We start from the raw sequence: 25799 nt of genomic DNA, 5'->3' as shown, positions 1-25799 counted from the left end.
TCACTACCAACATTGATGTGGTTCTTAGTCACCATAGGGCCGTAGTGCTCTGGGGTTTATGTTATGGCAACATAAATGTGGCTTTTCAAAAATTATACCAGTGAAATCAAGACTCAGTTCTGCTGGCTGATTACCTCTGTAGATAACATATCTTTACTCAGAGAGATTTCACCCATAAAAATACCAGCAGGGAACAAAAATTCATGTGGGGGTGGGAGAGAACATTCCTTACCTCCCATAGCACATTCTTTTTTATGCTCATCTATTGTTTTTGGTTCCTCTTTGGCTTCCTAAAATCATAAAGAGATTTTATTACTGTACAGAGAGTGGATATCCTTTATAACCAATCATTTCCCAACTTCCGGTCCTCTCCTAACCTTACCCTGTCAAAAACACTCTATAGCGTTCAAAGAACTGTACTAAGGGCTAAAGAAACAAACAAGACTGGCTCCAGGGCAGATTCCAATCCAGTTGCAGCATAAAGAACAGATATATATGAATAGCTGCAAACATGATATAAGTTGCCACAAAGCAAAATAAGATTAATTGCCAAATAAATGGGATATAGACAAGTGCTCTGCAAAGGGAGAGAGAGATAGCATGGCTTGGGTAGCATGGAAAGTCTCTGGATAGGATGGATGAAGAGGCAAAGTAGGGGTGATCCAAGACTATCACGTGCAGCTTTCTAGGTGGTTGTTGGGGAAACCATGGCAAAAATAGCTGATAAGATAGTGTTGTGTTAGCCTTTTACTCCATATGAATATATTTTAAGGTCATTGACCAACTGTCTCACAAATATATCTATATAACAGGAATCTCCATAATAAGAGGGTCGTACTGTACTGCCTGGGAAATCTAACGGGAAAGCTATAAGTATGCAATCATTTTTATGTTAATAATTGTTCAACATTCTCAGAAATTTTCCATAAAAATAAATCTAAGACAAATTTCTTTGATAGAGCTGTTGATACCATGTCATGTAATCATTAGACAATTGAAACAAAGACTTTGATGAAATGTAACAAATGCAATAACATGAGTTAAGCACTGGATCATTCTTAACATTTAAATATTCTTAAGTTTTTTGAATCCTCCCTCAACCTATGACCTCTTCCAGGTATGGCATTTCCTCCCTCTCCTGCCCTTCGCGGTCACACTTCTGGGAAGAGTTATCCAAGGTTGTGGTTTCCAATTCTTTGTCTCCCATCTGTCAGCAATAAATTACTCTGACCCTATACCCAAGACTGAGGAAACAGCCCTTCCCAATTATCAGCGACCTCCCTACTGCCAAATCCGATGCTTAATTTTGTCTCTACCTTACTTGACCTCACTATTGCATCTAAAATGATCTATAATCCCCACCTTCTTGAAGGTTTTTCTTCCCTTGGTTCTGCTCTCCTGCTGTCCCCCCATCACAATAGCTCTTTCTCATTCTCCTCTGCCATTGCCTTCTCTTATTAGATATTGGAATCATCAAGAGTCAAGTATCCTCAGTGCTCTCTTCCTGACTGTCAAAGTCCTCGGGAATCTTATCTGCACACTTGGTTCTTTGCTGATGACTCACGAATGTGTGTCCACTGCTACAAGTCTCACTGGTGAGTTTAAGAATATGGGCATATAGCCATTTATAAAATCTCCTTATAGACTATTGATGTCTCACATCAACCCGAAACTTTACTTATCTCAAACTGCTCTTATTTTACCCTACAAATTCTACTCTTCTTATTCCCTCCCTACTCTCATGTTATTCTATTCATACCTTTTCCATGACCCCTTTTCTGGCCTCTCGCCCCAAGAGTTTTTCTTTCATATCACTAATCACACTCTAATCAGAGTAACTGTATGTTACTTTCGCTAATTAGAACATATATTTAAGAGAGATATCATGGTTTTATTCAACCTTATTAATGCATTAATCTACTTAGGAGTCCTCTATTAATAGATATTTAGCTTGTTTCTAGTAGACTTTTGATGAATAAATGACTGAATGAATGACTATTGTATGACCTTGGACAAATTACAGGGATGCTTTGGCCTCAACTTCATATATAAAATACTGGTATAATTAGATTATTTTAAATTCATAATATTTTAGAAAGATAAAATGACATACTGCTTTTAAGAGTGTTTTGCAAACTTAAAGGGACAGTTCTACCATTGTAATAGATCATTACTTCTACTGTTAATGTGTTTATTTTCTTACCAGATTTAACATGATTTTGTCTTCACTCACAGAGCCTTCGAGCACAATATTCTCATGAGCTGGACTTGTGTCTACGAGAAAAAGAAAACACACTAAACAGTTGGGGCACAGTAACAAGTAAAAAAAGAAGAATCAGTGAGGGTGACAATATAGGCAGACTAGTAAGTGGCAAAGGCCTTAACATGTGAGGTAAATTATGTACTACAAAATTTTAAATGTGCCCACTGATTCAGAATCAGGACTAGAGAAGCTAAGATTCCCAAGGAAGCTAGCCATATAAGATTTCTTAATAGAAATCAACATCTGTATAAATGGTCTTCAAATAGTCGAGTTTTAAAAATCTTTTTTAAGGCTGCTACTGTTTTCTTTTTATTGAACACATTACTAGTATAATTATAGAAATGAGACAAAGGAAGAATGAGCAATTTTTAAAAAATTATATATGCAAGGCTGATAACAAAATATGACATCCTTCCAAAACATGGTATCTTTCAAAATGTTATCAAATTAAGAAAAAATGATGCACTTTTAAATTATGCTATTCCTTTTTGTAATTTCCCTTTTTGTGTACTTTGTGCTATAATGACTTGATAATGATTTTCCTTTTCACATGATCCATTGTCCTGAATTTTGTTAAGTGCAGGCTCAAAAGTCAGCAGCTTTAGGTAGGTTTTGTTTCTTTCTTTTTAAGAAAAAGATAGTAAAAGGATGTATTATATTTTTAAAATTTATATGGAAATAAAACCAAAATGGTAACCACTTTCTTCAGTGATATAAATTTTTCCCTATGAAAATTTTATTTTCATTTTTCTTTAAGTTTTAGGATAGATAATAGATTCATATGGTCTATAAATTTAAAAATGTAAAATGTTTTACAGTGAAAATTTTCCGTCTCATCCACGCCAGCCAGAAACCTACTTCTCCTCCCCGTAGACAATGATATTTTGTCTAGCCTTCGTGCACACACAAAACTTTTTCCTATTTTTTCTATAATTTTTACATGTAACACATATTTTGTACTCATTGGTATTTTTTTCAAGAAACAATAGTTCTTCAATGTCTTTCCAAGAAAAAAAGGTTCCTTAAATATGTTTTATGAATACATATAAGTATTTTATTACATGTTTTGTTATTACAGACAATGATGCAGTAAATAAATTTACTCATGTCATGTAGTATATATGTATTTAGATCTATAGGATTCTCAGAAATCAAATTGTTTTATCAAGATATATACATTTAGCGTTTTGGTAGATATTGGAAACTTCCTGTCCATATTAATTACAATAATTTATTCCCTACAGCGATGTGTGAGAATTCCTTTCCCTGCCCCTTAATTGTACCAACAGAGTGTAATCAAATTTTTGCAATCGGTTAAAATGGTATCTTGGTACAGTTTTAATTGAAATTAATATTAAAATTTTTCTTATTTGCTATGAGGTAGAGTATAAAGACATTCTTTAGTTAACTTAAGGAATGGATTCCATTTCTATGATTTTATGGCTCCTCTAATTCAGCACCTATATCTCAAATTTAGCTGTCAAGTTAAAACAATCACATGAATTGTTCTTGATGATTGCTTCGGGGTTGGGAATGAGAGCCCAGGCCTACCTTGAGTGTCAACTATAGTGGTGCCTCACTGGGAATAGTTGAGAATAACTACCTTATTTTCAGAGTCAAGTGGCAGAAAGGATCTAACATATCATCTAGTTAATTATTTTGCCTCCTGAATGAACCATCACGAATTGGTTTATTATTCTAATAGATTCTAATTAGGATTCTAAAATTTCCTAAATAGGTGATTCCGCATGGGTGTCATAGGTGACACCCAGTTGTGTTCAATCAATCTTTGCCATAAAAAAATATTTAAATCACATTAAAATATATTGTAATTTTTGTTATATCTATAACAAAATTGAAAAAAAATGGTCACCTCCTGGACTACTTTCCTTTGGACTATGTCTCCAAATTTTTTTACAAAGTAATGCTACTGAGGATAGTTACTCTACCAGCTTATAAATTTGTTAGTGTTACAGAATGGAAACTAGAACATTTTAAGAGCTTACCTTTGAATTTTATCACGGTAGAAGCTGATCTTGTATCCTTTTTTTCACAGAGTGATTTGCAATCAAGGTCACCAGAAGCCATATTCAAAGTTTCTGATCCAGAATCTATCAACAGGAAGACGCTAACAGCATAAATACTATGCAAAAGGAATATTTGCCTATGTTCTTTACATTTGCACACATCAGGTCACAGAACATCAAGCTTATAGTTATAAAACTAACGGTCTATGTTTTATCTTTTCCAAGTCCACTCACCACTTGAAGTCACAGTACTCTCAGTGGATGAAGTGTGTCCAGGAGAAGGCAGTGTGGAATAGTCCCTGCCAAAGAGTAGAAGAAATATTTTGGGGTGCCAGGTCCAAAAATTCTCTTAAAAACTAACTGAATATGTGTACAAATTTACACATACACAACAGACAGGCAAACCTGGACTGCGGTAGGCTCTTAGAATCCAAATGTTCAGCACCATTCTCCTTAAGGTAAAAAAAAAAAAAAAGAAGAAGAAGAAATAAGTTCAACAATTTGATATTTTCCATTTCAGAAAGGTGGTTTTAAGTAAACATTTTCACACAAATTTAAATGAACCCATATTTACTTTGCTCTTTTGGAGAGGATATGGGGATGGAATGGTATAAGGAGATTGAAATATATACTTCCTCAAAGCTGTACTTGCAAAAAAATCCAATTTTAAGTATACTTACAAGCCTAATATTTAAAGAAGACCTGACAAATTCTTGGGAAAAACAAATTCTAAACTTAAAGGACAGATAGAGTTTATTTCATGAACTTAAGTCAAGTTTTCCTTAAACAGAACATTCTACATGGGCATAAAATATTCATATTTATGGAAATACTACTCAACCTAACCCTTTTGACATGGTGATTTAAAAATGGTCCTCAATTTTCTAACTAGACAAATCATACATTTGAAACTTAATCAAATTCTCAAAGATCTGAGGGATTACATGTAAGTCAACACCTATTACTTGGTGCTCAAAAAGAGCTTAATCAAACTATGGATACGGTCTGCTTGGACAAGTGTTTGAAAGTCTCGTTTGAACTTCTTAGTCTCTATCAGAAGTTCCTAATTTGAGGTGAGTTGATTCGTTCACTTACTCTATTTCAAAAAATACAGTGAGAACATGGCTTTCTCTTTAATAGTAAGCTTTTGTAATAAGCATATTTTCATAATTATTTGATCTATTTAGAAAAATAAATTAAAATTTAATAAATCAAAACTGAATCATTTGGACATAATCAAAAACCCGCACAGACAATGCAAAAATGAAGACATTTAAGTATTACATAATCAAACATAGACCTTCTTATTAATTGCAACCAACAACAGGTTTTAGTTAAGGGCTGCTCTATATCATACATGATATTTAGAATCCATCCAAGATAATATTGATTATAGCCACAGAAAAGTAAAGATTTAGCAAGAGTTTGCTGAACATGTAGTTACCCAATACAATAACAGCAGCTTATATCTGTTCAGCATGTTAAAATTTACAGAAGCCCTCATCTCATTTAATTCTCCTAACAACCTTATGCACTGGATTTTAGCAAGAAAATATTTACTTATTTTAGGTAAGGAAAGTAAAGCCAATAGATAAAGTAATTTCCCAGGAATATTCAGAATAGTGGTATCAGCCTCTAAACCCAGATTGGACTAAATACATTGTCCTCTCTGCTCTAAACAGAACTGTCTCTGAGATACCCTATCCCAGACTATTTGAGAAGCAAAGACTTCCCAAATATTATCTTAGACTGATAAATGATTTAAATATTCACCTTGAATGTTTAGAAAAAACCACAAATTTGCAAAGCAAGAATTCACACCTAATCCTCTTATATATCACCTCTGCTGTAAATGTCTTTGGATCAGACTATATGTGACAGAAGCTCCTTGTGACATCAGCTAATTTAATTCAAGAACTGTCATCAAAGGCCTGCTTTGTGCCAGGAATAATAACAAAAGCTAGAGAAACAGAGGAGCTCATAGGCCAGTCATGAAGGCAAATATGTAAAACAAATACTTTGTAAATTACAGGCTGCATTCCAGAGAGAAAAGTAATATTTTTAAAACATAACAGAGTGGGGTAATATTTAAATTAAACTTTGAAGAGAAATTGTGCCTTATACTATGCCTTATACCCTACAGGAAGTTAAATAATGATGGCCCTAACCTTAAAATATTTAAATAAATTATATTAGTAATTATTATGTGCTTATTAACTATATTCTTATATATAAGAAATAAAGCTAGAAAAATAAAAAAATAAATATTCTTCAGTTTTATTGAGTATCTTTCATAAAAGTCAATAAAAAAAATCAGGACCATTTAATATTCCATAACATATAAAAATGTGTTATTATGTGTGGCTTGAAATAACACTTATTACTGTGCTATAATCAATCATGTATATCACATATAATAATAATTATATTGCACTAACTGACAAGCTAATTTTGTCAGAAAAAGACTTCTTATTATATGAGGGTCATGGAAACTTGTATTTGAATTTTAAAAATATAAAAGAAATGCAGTTATTTCCTATTTAATTAAACTGATTTCCAGTATGGAGGGGGAAGTGACATCATTTCTGTGAACTTTGTTTTTTTTTTTAAAAAGACTCTTATTTGGTGTCAAAATAATGAATACAGCAAAAATACAGTTTGCCTCCATTATATTACAAATGTCTTATTTCTCAGAATGCTCTGTTGTAAGCCATTCTTTTGTCCTATACCTCATATGTGAAACATTTTAGTGAGAAGCCTTTTGATAAACATGAATACATATGTTGATTAAATAAGTAATAATTCTGTGATTTTGGAGAAATGTCAATTATTTAGTAGTCATATATTACTGCATTGTTCTGGAATAGTTGCAAGGTAAGCAATTGGCTATTATTCCCAATTCATTAATCTTATAAATCTCATTGATCAGAAAACAACCCAATATATAACATAACTCAATCATAGACTTTCATAAATTTGGTCTAATAACATTTTTTTCCTTCTTACAAAAATAACCAGACAAAAAAGGTTTGTTTTTTTTTTTTTTTTCCAAACGTAGGATTACAGTTAATGAAGGTTGGAGATATAAACTCTTAGTGGTTTGTCTGGAGTGCAGGTGGGAGATAATTCAGCAAAAACTTTCCATAATTGTGCTCTTTTCTTTCAGCTTCAAAAGTCACCCCAATTCAAACCAGTATCCTGGACCACAGGAGAACCTAACCCCCACATAGCTGTGAGACCTGGGCAGATCATGAAAAAACTATCCTACTGGATGTATTTTAAAACCAAAGAAAATAAAGAAATTGACTAAAAGCAAGCAAAAAATAAAGTTCAGATGAAAGACTTACTTACTTGTAGAAGATTGGCTCAAGTCAATGAGTCTAACACATGTCGATAAAATAGAGCAGGAAGAAGGTTCTTCCCGTCCAAGCTATTCAAATATCAGCCTGCATAACATTTACATGAAAATCCATGGTCCAGCCCATTTTCCTTTGACAGTAAGAGTTTAATGGAGGGTGGGGTAGTCAAGGTACTCAAGTAATAAACAGACAGATTCTTCCGTGGGTTGGGCCAACTAATGCTGGCAACACACACACACACACACACACACACACACACACACACACAGCAGTATTATTCCAATATTTAGAAAAATATGAATAAGAAATAACTTTTAAGATATTAGTAATGTCAATTAATAGCCTGAGATAATCTCCTGGGTTACTTTATTTTTGCTCTTCTAGATGAAATGTTACTTTATCTATATATTTTATAATCAAAAACCCTTCCACTAATGAACATTCGTGTTACTAATGTAATTTTTTACTATTAGATCGATTTTAGATGATACTACTCAAATAAATACTATTTTCTGAGGAAAAAAACAAACAAAAAGTGTCTTCATTCTAACTTAAAAAAAAAATACCCTTGACTCCATGTTGGTTTCAATATTCTAACAAAAGAAGGAAAATAGAATGACAAAAGCTTATAACTGCTGTAACCTAAACAAAACTAAATTGCCTCACAGGTTTTTTTTTTTTTTTCCCAATTCTAACTGGAAGGACACCACACCCTCAGATCTACAGGACACACCCACCACTTTGAGGTTCATTTATAATACAGTTATCAATCAACTTTCACATGTCCCAATTTTGCACTTGGCAATGTTATTTATTCTCCAAGGTTATTAATGCTGCACCCACATACAGCTTGAAAAAACAGGACAGGGCAGACAATAGCCAGAAAATCTGAGATATTTTAAAACTGATTCTGCCCTTTGCCTAATAAATCACCTCCTCCTAATAATAGTATATCTTAGACAAATACATGTAATAACATGAAGGAGACCTTGAAGGGATGGCAAGACACTTAATATTTGGTGTATGTGATTATTTTTTTTTTAACAGCCAAAGATAAAACAAATTTATTTTCATATCCCCTGACTTGTAACAAGATATCATGTGAGCTTCACACTGCTGATAATTCTGAACCTCGGTGATAGTTACAGCTGCTGTAACTATCTGAGTGTTTACTATGAATCATGTACTTTACATACATTATAGTGTCTTGGCAGGGTCAGATCTGAGATTGGAGTAGGTAGAGGGGAGAATTAGTTTTGTTTTCATAGAATTTTCATGAAACTCCAGTTCTTGGAGTATTTGAGGACACACACAGGCACCTAATCACATGTCTAGCTTTGCAAAGGCCTAGAAACCCTTTGGTTGCCATTTGGACTCAATAGTCAGAACAGTGGAGAAAAAGAGCATTGAGATTTGTCTTTTCTCTAAATATGACCTACTTGGTTTGTTTCCCACACACACACATGTGTATATAATGTATATATGTAATATATGTATATGTGTACATGCCTATTTGAATCTTCAAAACATGCAAAGTAATATCTCTGTTTTACAGGGGACACAAGCAAGAGGTTAGGCCACTTGTCCAAGTTCACATAGCTAAAAATAATAGAGTCAGTCTTGAATTCAGACCTGCTTGATTCCAAAATCTTTGCTAAATGGCTAAAAATTTTAAATCTTTACTGGGAAAAATTTCAAATAAATACAAAATTGGCAGAATAGAATAACTGACCTTTGTGTATGCTTCTACAGATTCAACAATTATCGACCTATGCCCAATTTTGTTTCATTGATGCTGCCTTCCTTCCAAACACACCCCTGTATTGTTTAGAAGCAAATCCAGGATATCATAAACATTTCTTCCATCAATATTTCAGTCTGAATTTCTAAAATACAATGACTTAAAATAATTTACTTCCTTCTTTCCTCTTTACACTAAAATACCCCAAATAAATGAATTTCACTGGGTCAGTAAAGTAGCTCTGTTCTCCCCAAGAATGTCCCAAACTAGGCTCCAAATTATGTTACTAAGAGATGTTCTTTTTAAGATACTAATCTCAGTTAAGTCCTTTGCTCAAAGATCTTCTTATGAATACTGACGTTCGGTTTGGTCTCACCCCGTACTTTCTGAAAAAAGAAAATGGTAGTAGATAGCTTCTTCTATGAATATGGGAGAGGAACTAAAAATAAATCTCAAGTTCTCAGGAACACCTGTCCAAAGAAAGGAGTGAGAAAACAATAGGGCAAGGCTATCAATTCAACAAGTTCGTCGAGTGTTCTCTCTCAATGTCTTAAATAGATCCTGTAGAGAGTACAAAAATAAGTAAATAGCCATTTGACAAATATTAATGGGGAAGTTACTGTATGACAAATCCATGTAGGGTGCTAGATGTACATTGCTTAATGGCCAAACAAAGGCATTCTCTGCCAAGTTTATAATCTACTACAGGAATAAATAGGAGAAAACAAATAAATACCATGCAACCGGAGTATAGGTGACAGAGGGGAGGAGAAAGAGTTACTGGGGTCTAAAAGAACTTTTTTTTCCTCAGTAGAAAAGATGAGAAATGAGGAAACTGAGGCCTGAAAGACATGACTTTTCCCTAGTTACATAGAAATCGAACTAGGTGAAGTCTTCTCATTTGACTTCGAACCCATTATGATCTCCACCTCAAAGAAGTACTCGAAATGCTTGACAAAAAAACATTTCTTGCTACTACAGGAAAGGTTTTATGAAACTGCTGGTTTTTGAAATGGGCTTTGACAGTCAAATAGAATTCAAGGAGCAGAGACATGTACAGAGTTCCAGCCAGATAGCACAGCATAAATAGGTTTGTGTGGTGTATTCTGACAATACACACACCTGGTGTGGCTGATGTGATATGTAGGGATAAACATAAGGCAGTGATGAGGAAAAGATGGAAAGTTAGTTGTGACCAGATTAGGAAGGGGATTGAAAACCAGGTCAAGTTGTTTGTTATTATGGCTCTCAAGAGTGACAAAAATTCTGCAGTTTGAAGACAAAGAGTTAAGAATATACGTGATTCTTAACTGGGCACTGGGATAAACACAGACTATGTCTTTTGTCATTTTTATCTCATATTTCATTTTAATTCCTATACTTATTATTAATGAGAATGCTTTAAAAATCATTTTCTAAAAAGAGTTTTCTGTTTGTTTAAGAGATTGGCATGGGGAGGCAAGTGGTGGGAGGGAGGGATTTACTCAAGGGACAGGCATGAGGGAGTGAAGCATGCAGTGAAGGGGCTGTATAGATTCTTCAATGGGGCAGAAACCTGGAAAAGGAATGGTGAAAATTGGCGGTAACGGCCACAAAGTACAGCCAAAAGACATTTTCTGGGGACTATAGGTGAAATGAAACAAGACAACGTGAAAACCTTCAGGGAAATTATACATTTCCCCAAGAGCATTTAATAGAAATTTCTATTATAATCTGTTAGCTCCTATTTTTTAATGGGTGTCAAAACCACAAACAATTTAGTAGCATATCCTAAAAAGAGTGGATTAAGGGGTCCTTTTAGATAAGAAACTAGCACATTTCTTAGCCAAAAACTACTTTCAAGGTACCTATAGGTAATTATTATGATTTAAATGTCTAAATTCAGTGTTCTAAGAGGGGTTGTGAGAAAGGCTTATCCTTCGAAACTAGACAAACCTGAATTTGATTTCAGGTTTGCTACTTACTGATTGAGTAATCTTGGGTAAATTATTTAAATTCCCTGAACTTCAGTTGCCTCATCTGTAAAAGCACAGAATACTTACCATCGAAGTTGTAAAGAGAATAACATGGCATGTGAAAATGCTTTCCTACAAAGTACCTAGTACACAACTGATGTTTTGTTCTTTTCCCTTGGTGAAATCAGTGCCACATAAAAGGGAAATTGCTAATAACCAAACATCCTGTAAGCTTCCAAGTTCAACTTCCTTTATTAAAACTTTACAAGAACTGCAAACAGCAAAATAGATTAATTTCCTTTTTCTTTTTTTCTTAGCTACTCAATCGGATCAGTACTAAGAAACAGAAAAACGTCAGATGCATACATTTAAGGAAAAATGAGAATACCTCATGTGTTCAGCAGTAAAAAGAAAAATAATCCGATTTTTAAAAATAACAAAAGGCTGGGAAGACATATTTCTAAAGAAGATACACAGATGGCCAACAAATACATAAAAAAAGATGCTCAATATCACTGCTATTACGGAAATTAAAAAATTTATGGTATATCAAAAAACTACAATGAGATACCACTTCACACTCACTAAGATGGCTATAATCAAAAAGATAGACAAGTGTGTTGACAAAGATGTGGAGAAATCAGAATCCTCATACATTGTGGGAATACTTGTGGGAATGTAAAATGGTGCGGCCACTTTGGAAATCTGTTTTGCAGTTTCTCAAAATGTTAAACATAGAGACACCATATAATACAGCAATTCCACTCTTGGATATATATCCCAAAGAACTAAAATATATGTTTACACAAAAACTTATATACTAATGTTCATAGTATCATTAGCCCGAAAGGAGACACAACTCAAGTAACCATCGAATGTTGGATGGAAAAACATAAAGTGGCATATCCATATACTGAAATATTATTTAGTCACAAAAAGGAATGAAGTACCTATAATATGGATTAACCTTGAAACCATTATACTAAGTGAAAGAAGCCAAGCACAAGGGATCACATATTGTATTATTCCATTTATATGAAATATCCAGAATAGGCAAATCTATAGCAACAGAAAGTAGATTAGTGGTTGCCTAGAGACTGGGTTTTGGTCAAGGGGGATGAGAATAAACACTAATGGGTATGAAGTTTCTTTTGGGGGTGATCAAATGTTCTAAAATTGATTGTTGTGCTGGTTGAACAACTCTGGATATATTTAAAAGTACTTAATTGAACAACTTAAATTGATAAATTGTTTGGTATGTGAATTATATCTCAACAAAGCTGTTAACAAAAACGAAGAATGATAGATTGCCAGACCCGGAAACAGAACTGTCTGCACCATATGATTGAGAACCTAGTGGAGCTCAGGCTATAGTCCAAGAAGGAGCTCCAGACACACATCCATGACCTAAGGAGTTTGCCTAAGTGACTTCACATTATTTGGTGTTATTCTCTTCTTGGGTGGAAAGTTATCATGAGAACCTCACTGCAGCAATAAATATTCTCTCTGTGCGTTGCCCTACTTTATGACATTTTTTTACAAAGTACCAGCACCTCAAAGACTATCTAGCCTTAAATTCAATTCTTAGAGAGTCACTAGGACCTGAGACTTTTTACATCCATTAGTGAATTTAAGTCTCAAACTAGCCTGGCTCTCAAACAAAAACTTCAGCACATTTCATCAAAATCTCTAGTTGGTTATATATCATTGAGTTTATACTACAGAAGGGACAGAATGACTCCAAAAGACTGAATTTTAATTTCCTGCCATCAAAGGTTGACATCATTTCTTACACATTTGATTTTTGTGGTTTAAGACTCATACTTGCTATAAGAGCGTCCATAATACAATTAATCTTTGAACAATATGTCATTTAGGGGTACCAGCCACTGCACAGATGAAAATATCCATATAACCTAAGTCAGTTCTTTGCATATGTGGATCCCCAACCACCAGTATTTAACAAATGAAGGAAGGAAAGAAGGAAAGAAGGAAAGAAGGAAAGAAGGAAAGAAGGAAAGAAGGAAAGAAGGAGGGAGGGAGGGAGGGAGGAAAAAGAAAAGGAAATACCCATAGAAGAGGACCAGTATACAGTAGTACTAAAATGAAGTTGAAATATAGTCCAATACTCACTTCCACACTTTGGTCATCATTCATCCTGATGCAACCTGAAGGAGCTGTTCCTGAGTGGGGACCAGCTGTAGGGCCTGGGAACCTGGCAATAGAAAGTAAAGTTCCTTATTACAGGTAGAAACTCTGCAAATTTTAGCAGATACCAAACTATAACATAGTTGCCCTCTCCCACCCAAGTTTTACCAAATTTCTAATTAAGTTCTATGGAATCATGGATTAAGTAGGACATAATAAAAGAGAGCTCCAAACTCCATCAGAGAGAGGTTACAAACCACAAAGAATCTAGCTGAAAATGAAAATGAATAATTTGCAATTCAAAGTCTTGCTTCCTCACCTTCAATACAGAACAGAAATTTCTTTGGGTTGGAAAGTGCTCGTAAACTCCACTGACATTTCTAAACTTTTCCTAGGGAAGATCAGTGTGTGTACTAAGAAGGGCAAATAAGTGCAGGTGAGCTTCAGCGGGTAGAGGTGGGAAGAGGGACAAGATCCCAAAATCTTGATAACTTTGAGTCTTGAGGAATAGAAATATGATCAAAATCTACCTGAATAAGTTAACTAAGCAACATATAGCATATTCCTAAAAACTAGGAAACATTTTATATAGCCTAATTTGTCTCTTACATTTCAGAATGGATACAGTAAAATTCAAAAGAGCAAAAAAACTACTTCAAGAAAACTATAATATTTGTTTTAAAATGCTCAATGCTCAGAAAGTTTGAGAATTTACACAATAAAAGTTCCACAATAAAGATGTTAGAATATCAGGATATGAAAATCTAACTCATTAAAAGTTGAGGCAGTAGGAACAGGTTATCCATAAAGAGGACGGTAAGTTTATCTTGTTCTTTTAACTTACTTGTGTCTTCTAGTCACGTCCAAAGCATCATCTTCTATTTCTCCATATTTGAGCCTTTCACATGAAGCATGGATTTGGTTGGCTACACATGAGAAAGGTGTCAATGCCAGTCTTGGAACTGGTATAAGACTATCCAGATGCAAGGCATCTGCAGTAGAACAGAAAATAATAAAAACAGAAATTTATTTCCAATTTAAACTATACATATATATAATATGTGTATGTGTGTATGTATGTATGTGTATAGATAGATAGATAGATTGATTGATTCTTTACATCTTGGGAGATTGGATCATTTCTTAAAAAGAAGAAGTCAATTCAATTCTATTATTTTAATATAACCCTCCCCACTCTTGATGCCTAGTTATACGGGGTAAAAATGCCAAAATTTCCTTTTTTCAAAGCAAGGGGCAAGGGGCTGGGGCAGGGACAGAATACCCTTGCCTACTAAGCAACTAGAGGGGTCAGTGATCTGTAGCCAGAGGGCAAAATCCAACCACCTGCCTGTTTTTGTAAATAAAGTTTTATTGGAACATAGCCACACCCATTTGTTCAATATTGTCTATGGCTGCTTGTATGCTACAACAGCAAAGCAGAGTAGTTGCTGCAGAAACCATATGGCCTACAAAACATAAAACATTTACAAAAACAGTTTACCATCTCCTAGAGAGAAAACCGTTAAACATTGTGATTGAAACCTGTGAGAGTGGTGCAGGAAATCGGGTGACAAACCATTTGGGGGGTGGGGGGACCATCTTGTTATTATTATTTTTTTCTGAGTATAAGAAGCAGCAGATTTCGTTAGGAAAAAAACAGGCTTTGGAGTCAATCACAAATTTTTAGTTCAAATTCTGGCTCTGCCACATACCAGTTGTGTGATCTTGGATAAATAACTAAACCACTCTGGGGCTTAGTTTACTTACATATAAAGTGATACATGACCTTAGGTAAATTACTAATTCATGTTCCTGTGTTTCCTTGTTTCCTTCTCTTTAATATGGGAATTATATTAGCATCTGCCTCATGGGGATGTGGTGAGAATTAAATGAGTTAATAGATATGTTAAGAGCAGAAAAATCATCTCTATAAAGAGCAGTCTGACAGAAAATGGCCACTACGTTAGTTTTCTCTTCTCTAGTTGAAATGATCCACAAATCAATCAGCTTTCTTTTTATTCCTTCTTAAATTTATTTTGATAATCATTCTATTTCTGTTGTCATTTTGGAACCAGCCATTAACTTTTGCTTTCAACCAGGTTGCGTCTCCTAAAATAGAGCTCATTTTCCTTAGCCTGGCATTGAGTCATGGCCCACAATTTGACCCACAACCCACTTCAAACTTATATTCTACTGTATCCTCTTGTTTCCAAAATGACTTTGACTCTTCTTCAAACACTTTTGCCTTCTTACTCCCTCTACACATGTCATTCTCCCAGTTGGAATAGTTTTTCCATATATTTTGCTTTTCCAAATGCAACTCATCTTTCAAGGCCTGGTCCAACTCTCATTTCTTCTACGGAGCCTTCTGAGCCCAGGTCTTATCTCCCCTACAATTTGTGAGCTATCTTAGGACTTATTGTCTCTTATATGTAACATGGCGCCTTACACAGAATAAATGCTCAAACATAAGTTGATTGAATGAATTCAGGGATAAAGATCCAAGTATTTAGCAACTCTTCCTGTTCAAATATAATCGTGATTAATTATTTTCCCTTTCAAAAAGGACCCTACTCCCAGCTATGTCTGAGAGGGTACAGAGGAGCTGCCGCCCACGCTTACCCAGCAGAGGTGTGTACCAGCATCTATGTTTGAAAGTTAGAGGAGTCTGATATATTCTTGTTTCTTGACCATTATATCGTTTATGGTAACACTGCTTCTGAAAAGAAAATCAATATAAGCTATCCAAAGGGGGATAACATAACATATTTTATAATCTACTCTCTTCATTTCCAGAGGTAGAAAGAATATCACTGATTTCACTCAAATAACCTTGCAAGAGAGGTCAGGAAGAAAATAAATGATGCCAAGTATCATGCTTTTGATCAAGAGGTATATCCTATGAATAAAGTATAATTCTTATTAAAAGTCACAGTAGAATAATTTAAAAGAATAATATACATCAGTAATTCCTTATAATCAACAGTTTCCTATAAAAGGCCTTGAGGAAAAAGAGGTATGAGTGAGGGGCAAACTTAGCTATTTAATTCTTCATGAAACTGCAATTGAAATATTTTAAATATTACCATTTCTTAGGGTCTATCAGAATTGTGTGTGTGTATGTGATAAAAGGAAAAAAAAAACATAGAAATAGATATCCATTGCTTCATCTGATAATCTCTCAAAGAAGAGTGGTAGAGTTCTCAGCATTCTATTTTAGCACAGTATTTGATTCACAATTGGCACTTAAATCATTTTAAGAAGCTTAAACTTACCAGTTGTTCTTGAAGATGCTGAATTCTATCTGTGCATGACAAGGGATCATAGTGAAGTAATTCCTCATCTAAACAGCTCTATCATGAGAAGACAATGGAGCATATTCAGACAGAATGATTAAAGGGTCAAAGATACAAAACATGTTAGACTTAAGAAATAATATTGCCTAAAGAGGGTAAAATTGACCAGTTCTTTATCTTGTGTTCTACTTTAAGGGAACAAGTTTATAATTGTTAACCTCTCATCGTGTTTTCCCCATTACTTGTTCAAGGAATAAAACCCAAAGACCAAAGACAGGAAACTGAATGGTTTTGTCATTAAAATCTTTAGGCAGAGGCCAAAGAAGCTGATTGGAGATATAACCCAGAATAGTAAAAAATGGTGCCTGTGAAAATTTTATAGCAATAAAATTGTGGCTTTAGTCCAAGTGGTAGCTACATATCTATCATAGTTACATTATAACAGAACATCATACTGGTGTTCTTGAAATGATTAAAGCATATTTAGATATGGAAGTTTTTCTAGTTCAACTTATTGTTAGGGGGCTTTTTAGGAACTCTGCCTAGCTTAATCTCTCACATGAATAATTTTTTTTTCCCTGCTTAAACAGATGTGCCTACATTATGCCCTGGAAAAAGATATGCAAATATCACCCTTCCTTCTTTCCTCCTCCAGCAGCAACCTTGCCATTCCTTATGTTCTTCATTTATGAACAAAAAGAAGAAATTCACCAAGTACCATAAGGAAAAAAATACATTAAACTCTATCAAGGATACCCTGAGAAATTCAAACAGAAAGAGTTGAAAGTTTAATTCAAACAGAAGAAAAAAGAGGCGGTAACCATCTAAGCCCATTTAAGGGTACACATTCAAGAGTATTGGAAGGGAAGTACATAAGACTAAAAACTGGCCCTTTTCTGATAGATATAGTAAATTCCGAAATGCTTCTTCTTTGAAAGGGGTTGTTAGGAGCCATTCACTAATATGAGTTTTCCTCTCTCTTGTTTTGCTAGATGCTTTTAGTGCCTAAGAGAACAAAGCCTACCAAGCATTTTCTTCTAAGTTGGTTATATAATTGCATGATTAAAATTATATCTTATAAATCAGCTTTAAAACCTTAAACAATTTGGACATCATTCCACACCAAACACATATCACAGATATATATTTTTTTTACCTGAAACAGCAAGCCATGGAGTCGTCCTTTTATTAACTTCTTTCTTAGTGACTTGATTGTTGCTATAAAGAGAATTTATAACCAGCTTAATATGAGAATTTATAACCTCCTCTTCTCTTAATTCATTTCATAAACTTTTAAGAACTTTAAATTTGGGGCTTACAGAAAGGAGAGAGAAGACAGTGACTTCTGAGAATGGCATCACAGCTCATGACTTGTGAAAACAAAAATGCAAGAGAATAAAGCAGGCCAGAGCAGCTAAACCATCATCACCCTTGGGTATTTAAAATTAACCTTGATAAATGCAAGTGAATTGCCTCTAGAAGTGAGTCACAGAATTATTCAGTCTTAAAATGGGAATACACCTTAGAGATCGTTCAGTCAAACCACCTACAAATGTGAAAATTCTCTCTCCAATATGCCTCTGCTTGAGCTACAAGTGATGAGAGCCCTAAAAGTGGCAGGCTAGAATCCCAGAATCCTACAAGTAGGTCTGAGATCACAAGAGCACTGACGTCCAGAGGATTTAAATGATAACTGGTTATTCATGGAGCTAAGATCAGTCATAGGACAGTGCTCGATTCACTAGACCTGTAGTGAAATTAAAAATATTTGTCTTTCTACTTAATTGAAATTCACTTCCTGGTAACTTCTAAATTCTCATCTCTGGAATAATGGAAATGGGAAAAAAATACCTATTTAATTTTTTGAGTTACATAGTGACATATTACTATTTGACAACCGATATTCTTTGAAATATAGCCAAGAACCAGAAAACAGGATCAAATCTTTTGAACAACCAAAATAGATGTTGATATCCATGCCCTTTATTCATGTGGGAAATCTATACACTTACTCAGAAAATGGGCTCTGAATTTATACATAATTCTCACAAGCTTAACTGTTTTCTCAGCCCACACAGATGATTAAAAACAAAACTTAAATGAGGGTAGAAAACTCTGCTAGATGGAGGTGTATTAATAGCTGCCACTTTTTTTTTTTTAATCACTAAGAGCCAGGAAAATTAACAGCAGATCCTCTCATGTCCAAAACATATAGAAATCTGGTGCTTCTTAATTTAAATACCAAGTTTGATATCTCAATAGCCCAAAGAAATTCTGAGCCATGAAAATGCTAATGTATGTTAAAAGAAGTACAAAATCTAATTAGAAAATTTTTTTCAGGAAAAAAAAAAACCAGTGCTTGAAAAGCTTCCATTATATAGAAAATTACTCATGTAAAATTCTATTTTGTAAGAATATTTTTTGTAAAAATAACTTATTTGTCAACTCAGCTTGAGATAGTGTTACTAGGCCCACTAAGAGGAAACTATATATTTAAAAAAAAATTTCTAACATATATAAGTTATATAATTTTTTAAAATTCTTAATACTTACAGCTCTAGTAAAAATTCCATTAAAAAAATTCTCCATGTTAATTGTATTTAGAAATAAAGCCTTGTCCTTCTACTGACCTACATCTAAGCAACAGCAACCAAAGCTTTTAAACTGGCCAACATTATGTTTTTGAAGGTCGTATATCTCCAAAACACTGTCTTTGAATTTCCAAATTAAGCTTCTGTTTCAGAAGAAATAAAAAATTAGTTGAAGACTGTCTAAATTGCCCATCTGCTTTCCCACCAGGCAACCTTAGATTTTAGAAATAATGCATCTCAAAACATTATTTCAACAGAGGTTTTGTGCAATGTGTAGCAACTATTTCCATGTGTTTTATAAGGCAAAACAAACTGGCTTATGCCCCTAATTTACGTTCACCTTTGCATTCTTCTTTACATGTTTGGAGGTGGATCTGCCCTGTCTCTAGGACATTTAGGTATCCACATAAAAGCAAGTAAAACAATGGCCACTATTCTCCTGCAATTGCCATTTGTGATGTAGGATGGGACCATGTGTCTTGGATACATTGCCTTTGAAGGAAGCTGAGATAAAACAACTTTCTGAATTGTGAATTAAGGTTTTCAGGCAAAGGCCCACAATTAAATTGGCTGTTGAAAATCAAAACCATAATATTAGAGCTATAGAAATGTTAATTATCAATAATGGTTGACTTTTATGGAGTATAGACTTTTATAACACAATGTATGTGTTACCTATAAAACTGCACATTAAAAATGTCAGTTTTCATTGAAAACCACAAACTGGAAAAAAATAATTAACAGTTCATATATCTGTCAAAGGACTTGCATCCAAAATATGTGAAGAAATCCTGCAACTCAATAATGAAAGGATGAATATCCTAATTTGAAAATGGGCAAAAGACTTAGATATTTCACAGAGAAGATATAGCCAATCAGCACAACAAATGAAAATCACAATGAGAAACTCAAAAGAGTAGTGAAATGTCAATCTTTTTATTGATACCACCAAATGTTGGAGCTGTGGAGCACCTGGAACTCTTGTACGTTGCTGATGGGAGTGTGAAATACTACAAACACTATGGAAAACTGCTTGGCAGTTTCTTAAAAGTTAGAGTTACAACTACACTATGACCTAACGACTCTGCTCCTAGATATTTATCCTATGTTAAATAAAAACATATGTCCACACAAAAACCCATACATGGATATTCATAGCTACTTTCTCCTGAACAACCCCAAACTGTATATGATTTAGATGTCCAATAGGAGAAAGGATAATCAAATTGTGGAATGTTCATACAAAGAAATACAACTCAACCTTGGAAAGGTCACACCACTGATAAACGCAACATAAGTACTATGCTGAGGGCAAGAAGACAGACATACATATAAAGCACATACTGTATAACTCAATTCTAGAATAGGCTCAACGAACCCATCGATGATAAGATCAGATCAGTGGTTGCTCTTTGTGGTGGTAGAGGGAGTCGGGGGAGTGACTGGGAAGGAGCACAAGGGAACTGTCTGGGGTTATAGAAGTTCTGTGTTTCAATGCTCATTTGTCAAACTGGTTGAACAGTACACTTAAGATCTGAACTTTTTATGGTATGTTAATTATTCAGTAGTAAAAAAGAATTTAAAAATATAACAAGAACAAAAATAACAGAGTTAATGAGATAAATAAGGTTAGGTAGAGACCACTAAAAAATGTATATACGACATCATAATCAGAGCACTAACACAAACACAATTATTAAATTATTAGCACCTAGGAAGATAACTTGGATCATGGAGACATGCATGTTAAAATGGCTAAAGGCTGCCTCTTCAGGTACTAGAAATGCATAAAACCAATAGAGTGAAAATGCTGGTGACACTTCAAATGGCACAGTGCTGGTGGGGTGCTAAGAAAATGCAGGTGAAGTGGAACTCTGAGGCAGTGGGGCTGCTAAAGTGAACGCAGAAGGAGCACAATCTGCTATAGCCAGAGCCCTCCGAAGCTGGGGTGGCACATCTCTGGGGAGCAAGGACCAGGTGTAGACACTTGTTTGTGATTTTCTTAGAATACAACTGAAAGGGCTCCTGCTACCTGTCAGCAGCCAAGCTGAGAGCTTTTTCTTTTCCTGTGGAAGGTTGTAGTTCTACTCCTTCCAACAAGATCTTAATCCCAGGAAAACCATGAATGAAACAATTTAACTTCCATTTTATGCTAACACGTAATTATTCATTAGTCAACCATGAATGAGGTAATTCATGTGATAAAATCTGCTCTAGCAGAACAGACTGTACCAGGTATGACCAAGCACTAACTACTGTTTTGCATTTGTTACATTATTTATAAATTAACAACAGCATTTTCTGGAAGAGGATATGGAGGCTCAGAGAGGTAAAGTGACTTTGCCTAACTGCATCCAGTTCTCTCTTGTAGACTTAGAATCAGAAAATAGGTTTGTTTAACTTCAAAGTCCATGCTCTTAATCATTATGCTGTACTGCCTCCTACATTATTTCACCCATACCTGCATCTTTCATTTGACAAAATTAGGCCTCCATCCCATCAGAGCTGTCAAGCAAGCTATATTTGACTTTGGTTTTCTCCTTTGTCCTTACCCCAATACTTATCTTAAAAGTACCTTAATCACCTGAATCCTCCTTCATTGTCTAATTTCCCTCTTGTGTATTGGCTGCTCAGGACATGTGGCCCTCACCTTACATCCACCCTCAAAGCTGCAAGGCTGTTATCTTTTTCATACCTCATGCCCTCCATGCTAAGAATGGCAAGCTAGAAGAGTTTCCAATGAGATCATTTAGTTGAAACCATTCTCTGAACTATAAAGTTCATATATAGACACTATGTTCAAATAAGGAATTATGATACACAGAAGCTTTTCTGGCTCTCTCCCCAAAGAAACATTTATAATTTCTAAAGGTAATTCCATAATAGTCTATTAGATGAGTGATTCAGTGATAATTTCATGTCAGACAGGGGCAAAAAAAAAAAAAAAAAGATGAGCAGTAAAGGGGTTATAGTTTGGATTAGATCAACTGGTCTGTTTCATGTACATTAGATTCACCCTAATATGTTAATATGTTGAAGCATACCCAAGCTTTAAGAAGCTTTATTTTCTTTTTAAAGCAAATATCCATTTATACGTCTAGCATTGCCTTAGTTAACACGATACTTAGATACATACAAAGGTAAAAAGCACAAGAAATATGTAAGTAACTATTCAAGAAATTTAGCAGTTTTAATAGCACATTTCACAGAGGCAAACATGTATGCTAATTACCTCACAAATCGGTCCAGTCCTGGGAGCAACTGAAAACTTGAAAAATACTATTTATTCCATGTTAAGTTCAGAATCTCTAATCAAGTGTCATGAACAACTTCCTAGTTCCAGTTCATGAACACTGTCATTGACCTGAACGTCTGAACAAACAACTGCATTTCCACACAGTTTGCTAGTAAAGCTTCTTAGATGTAGTAGAAAGAAATTGCCTTAAATATTTTGTGAATTTAAGCTAACCAGTTTCAAAAGAACTAAATGAATTTAAATATTTTTATTTTCTGACTCAGAATTCAAATGTCTGACTCAGAATTCAAACAGCATGTGGTGGCAGTGGTCATGGCGGAATGTGCAAGGGTGTTTGTGTGATAACTGTCCTACCTCAGTGACATTTGTTCACAGTCTAACTGAAAAATCTGCTGTATAGAGAACATTTTGAAAATATGTGCTACTAAATTTCTCTCTTCTTGCAAAACTTGACTTTTAAGGCAATTATTAGGGATATCTTCATAAGCAAATGGTCTTAAGAGCAAAATCTTGATATGCATGCCTCCTTTGGGCAGCAAAAAATAAGTAAAGGAGTTCATAAAGCCAGGCAGCAGTTTGTAAGCCAAGCAGCTGAGTTGAATATTTTAATAATTTTAATAACATTTGGATAAATTATCCTGAGGATAAACTAGGACGATAATAGCAAGTTTATAATATCAAGAATGTACATTTTGGGTTAAGTTACAAATCTTGACTCAAGAAGGTACTACAATGAAATCATGGGGGATTGGGAGAAGAGATAAATTCTTAGTGTTATAAAACTATGGGGGCTATAATATTGATTTAATCAAAAGATTAATATAACTGACCAGAAGACCAGTCCTCTAAGCACAATGTTTAAAGCAAACACACCATAAAACAAATTTGGTATTATTTATGTCTCAATGTGAACACTTCTAATCATAAGAGAAACTTCTCTACAGCCCTCTGAAAAATAATAAAATAAAATAACACAGATTATGTAATTTAAAGCATGTCTTACATTGTGTAATAGAGTGAAGTACAGTAAACTGATACTTAGAGTTATTAAAAGCTAGTAAGTTCTACAAGGTTTAAAAATAATAAAATGTTGAATAACCACTATTTTAGAACTAGCCAGTTCCTTTAGAGTCTTAAACAGCTTTCTCAGATAAATAGTAGAAAGGGTACAATAAATCCAAAACAAACACATGTCTGAAAAGTTCAGCTTCTAGCTTACTTGAAGCTCATATTTAGTGTTATTACCCAAACCAATTGCTTTCCATAAAAAAAGATCACTTATATTGCTAGAACAAGAAGTTGGCCAAACAAAAGCAGTTGTCTGATAAGTGGTCATATAAATAAGCTTCTTTTTTTTTTTACTAAATTATGTTTCTAGAATAAAATAAGCTTACGAAAAATTGACACCTTTAATTTGACTATTGCCTTCTCACCTAAATCCTTAGTAAACACTTATCCACTTTTAAGTAATACAGAAAAACAAAAAATATTTAAAGCAAAATACATAGGTAAAGATCATTTTAAATATTCAGGAAGAATTTTCACACATATTTAATATTTTGATACACATTAAATTCATAAGTATTTTGCCCAACCCTAAAATTCCTACTTAAAAGAAAATAGAGAAGCAGAGCCTTTTCTACCATATGATGGGTACGAACAAGCTAATAAAATCAGGGTAGAATAGGTAAACAAATTGCAGGTTCGAATGTCCCATGGGAACAAGATGTTTTTCCTTGTTTATTTTTATAGATATTGAGACATTTTATTTAATTTTTAAAGAAATATCACTGACAAATCCAGCTTGTAATAAATAACCAAAAGGAAAGTAAATGGTTAAATCTATCTACCTACCCACTAGGCAAACCTCTCTGAAAGCCCACAGTGGTGCCTTCTGAAAGCAGCTGTAATCTATAAAAATGGCTAGAGTCCTTCTGCTCCACCTCAAAGTGAACTAAATTGGGAAAAAACAAATATTTGCTACTCACTTTTCAGTTTTCTTGTCTTCTGTTCCAGTGTCTGGCAAGAGTTCACTAACTCGGTATTTATAGTCTGGAGACTCAGTTGTTCTGAAATTGCTTCCTCTAATTTATGCAGCAAAGACTTAGCTTTTTCACTGGCAGAGTGGGCTGTGCCATCTCGATCCTCAACCTAAAGACGTACAGTTAATACTGGATTTTAGCAGTATGGCCGAGAAAGAAAGCAATTGAGCGTTTACTTTTATGCACAGGAAACTGAAAATGTGCTTTTCTTCTCAGGGAAGTGATAAGCCTCTACTGAACTTCTGCAATTCTGTGTTTGCATGGGCTTTGTATGCCTGAGCTATTTCTACAGCCGTTAAAATCCTCATATGTCAAGTTGCCTCTTTCTGCAAAGTTGTTTCTCATCAGTAGGCTGTTGACACCGCCTCTTTTACAACCCCCCCTTTACTTCCTCCGCTTGCTAGTCTTGAGGGATTGAACTTTGCAGTTCCTCTTTGGGTTTTTTTCATTCCGTCTCCATTTTTACTTCATGGTTTTAAGAACAGCTGAGGAGACTTCCTTTGAATATAATGCAGTCAAAACCGCCTTACCTGCTCCTCTGCATCCTCCAGCCTGGCTTCTTGGACCTTCTTCCTGAGGATGACTTCCTGGTTGACAGCATCTTCTTGCAGTTGTTTAATGGCTTCTAGTTGTTTCCGTCTGGAGTTTAAGAAAAAAAGCCCAAACCACAAGCTGTCAGTGACATTTCAACTAATAGTCACCCCTGGGAAGTTGTGACAAATTCAAATTTTATACACTTCCTCAGAGATCAGAGGAAAAAGTGAAAGTGTTTACACACAGATAAATACTTCACAATCATAGGATTTTAACTAAAGTAATCATATTGCTCACTTAGCCTGAGACCTTCACTTTACAGATAACATTTAATTTCCTATTTTACACTGAAATATTCAGTTCCTCACAAGCTACATTCATAGTACTTTGCATCAGTTGGCAGTTGCTTAGAGGATGGCGCTATAATGAGGTCACTGTGCCAGGTGCAATGTTTACACATGACATCTAGATTTTTCAGAAAAAGAAAGAAAAGGTGAAAGAGAAAAAAAAGATATGAGCTTCATTTCATAACCTTAGCCTTTCTTCTTAACAGTTGTCAATTATGGGATATATGTGTGCCATGAGCA

The 25799-nt window shown here is 34.5% G+C and overlaps 2 protein-coding genes across 3 annotated transcripts in view; both read right to left on the bottom strand.

The window, feature by feature from the left end:
- LRMP (lymphoid restricted membrane protein) overlaps positions 1-24783 on the bottom strand; it is a 42631-nt gene extending 17848 nt beyond the window's left edge. The window contains exons 1-11 of one of the 2 annotated variants that reach the window (XM_025047363.1): positions 24625-24783; positions 17946-18007; positions 16769-16846; positions 16116-16212; positions 14338-14485; positions 13479-13560; positions 4696-4742; positions 4525-4589; positions 4270-4374; positions 2204-2274; positions 233-290 (exon numbers count right to left, since the gene is read on the bottom strand). In XM_025047363.1, coding sequence (XP_024903131.1) covers positions 233-290; positions 2204-2274; positions 4270-4374; positions 4525-4589; positions 4696-4742; positions 13479-13502 — 370 coding nt within the window. In that variant the 5' untranslated portion in view covers positions 13503-13560; positions 14338-14485; positions 16116-16212; ... (1 more) ...; positions 17946-18007; positions 24625-24783. The remainder of the gene's footprint in view (positions 1-232; positions 291-2203; positions 2275-4269; positions 4375-4524; positions 4590-4695; positions 4743-13478; positions 13561-14337; positions 14486-16115; positions 16213-16768; positions 16847-17945; positions 18008-24624) is intronic. The other variant, XM_025047364.1, reaches the window with a different exon arrangement.
- Positions 24784-25140: 357 nt separating this feature from the next.
- Positions 25141-25799, bottom strand: part of LOC112480308 (lymphoid-restricted membrane protein) — a 35968-nt gene continuing 35309 nt past the window's right edge. Inside the window, 2 exon segments of the mRNA XM_025047350.1 lie at positions 25141-25202; positions 25205-25317. Coding sequence (XP_024903118.1) covers positions 25141-25202; positions 25205-25317 — 175 coding nt within the window.

The sequence above is a fragment of the Pteropus alecto genome, unplaced genomic scaffold, assembly GCF_000325575.1.
Source record: "Pteropus alecto unplaced genomic scaffold, ASM32557v1 scaffold103, whole genome shotgun sequence".
NCBI lineage: Eukaryota > Metazoa > Chordata > Mammalia > Chiroptera > Pteropodidae > Pteropus > Pteropus alecto.
The sequence above is the reverse complement of the archived record's forward strand: the minus strand, read 5'-3'. Positions and strand labels throughout refer to the sequence as shown.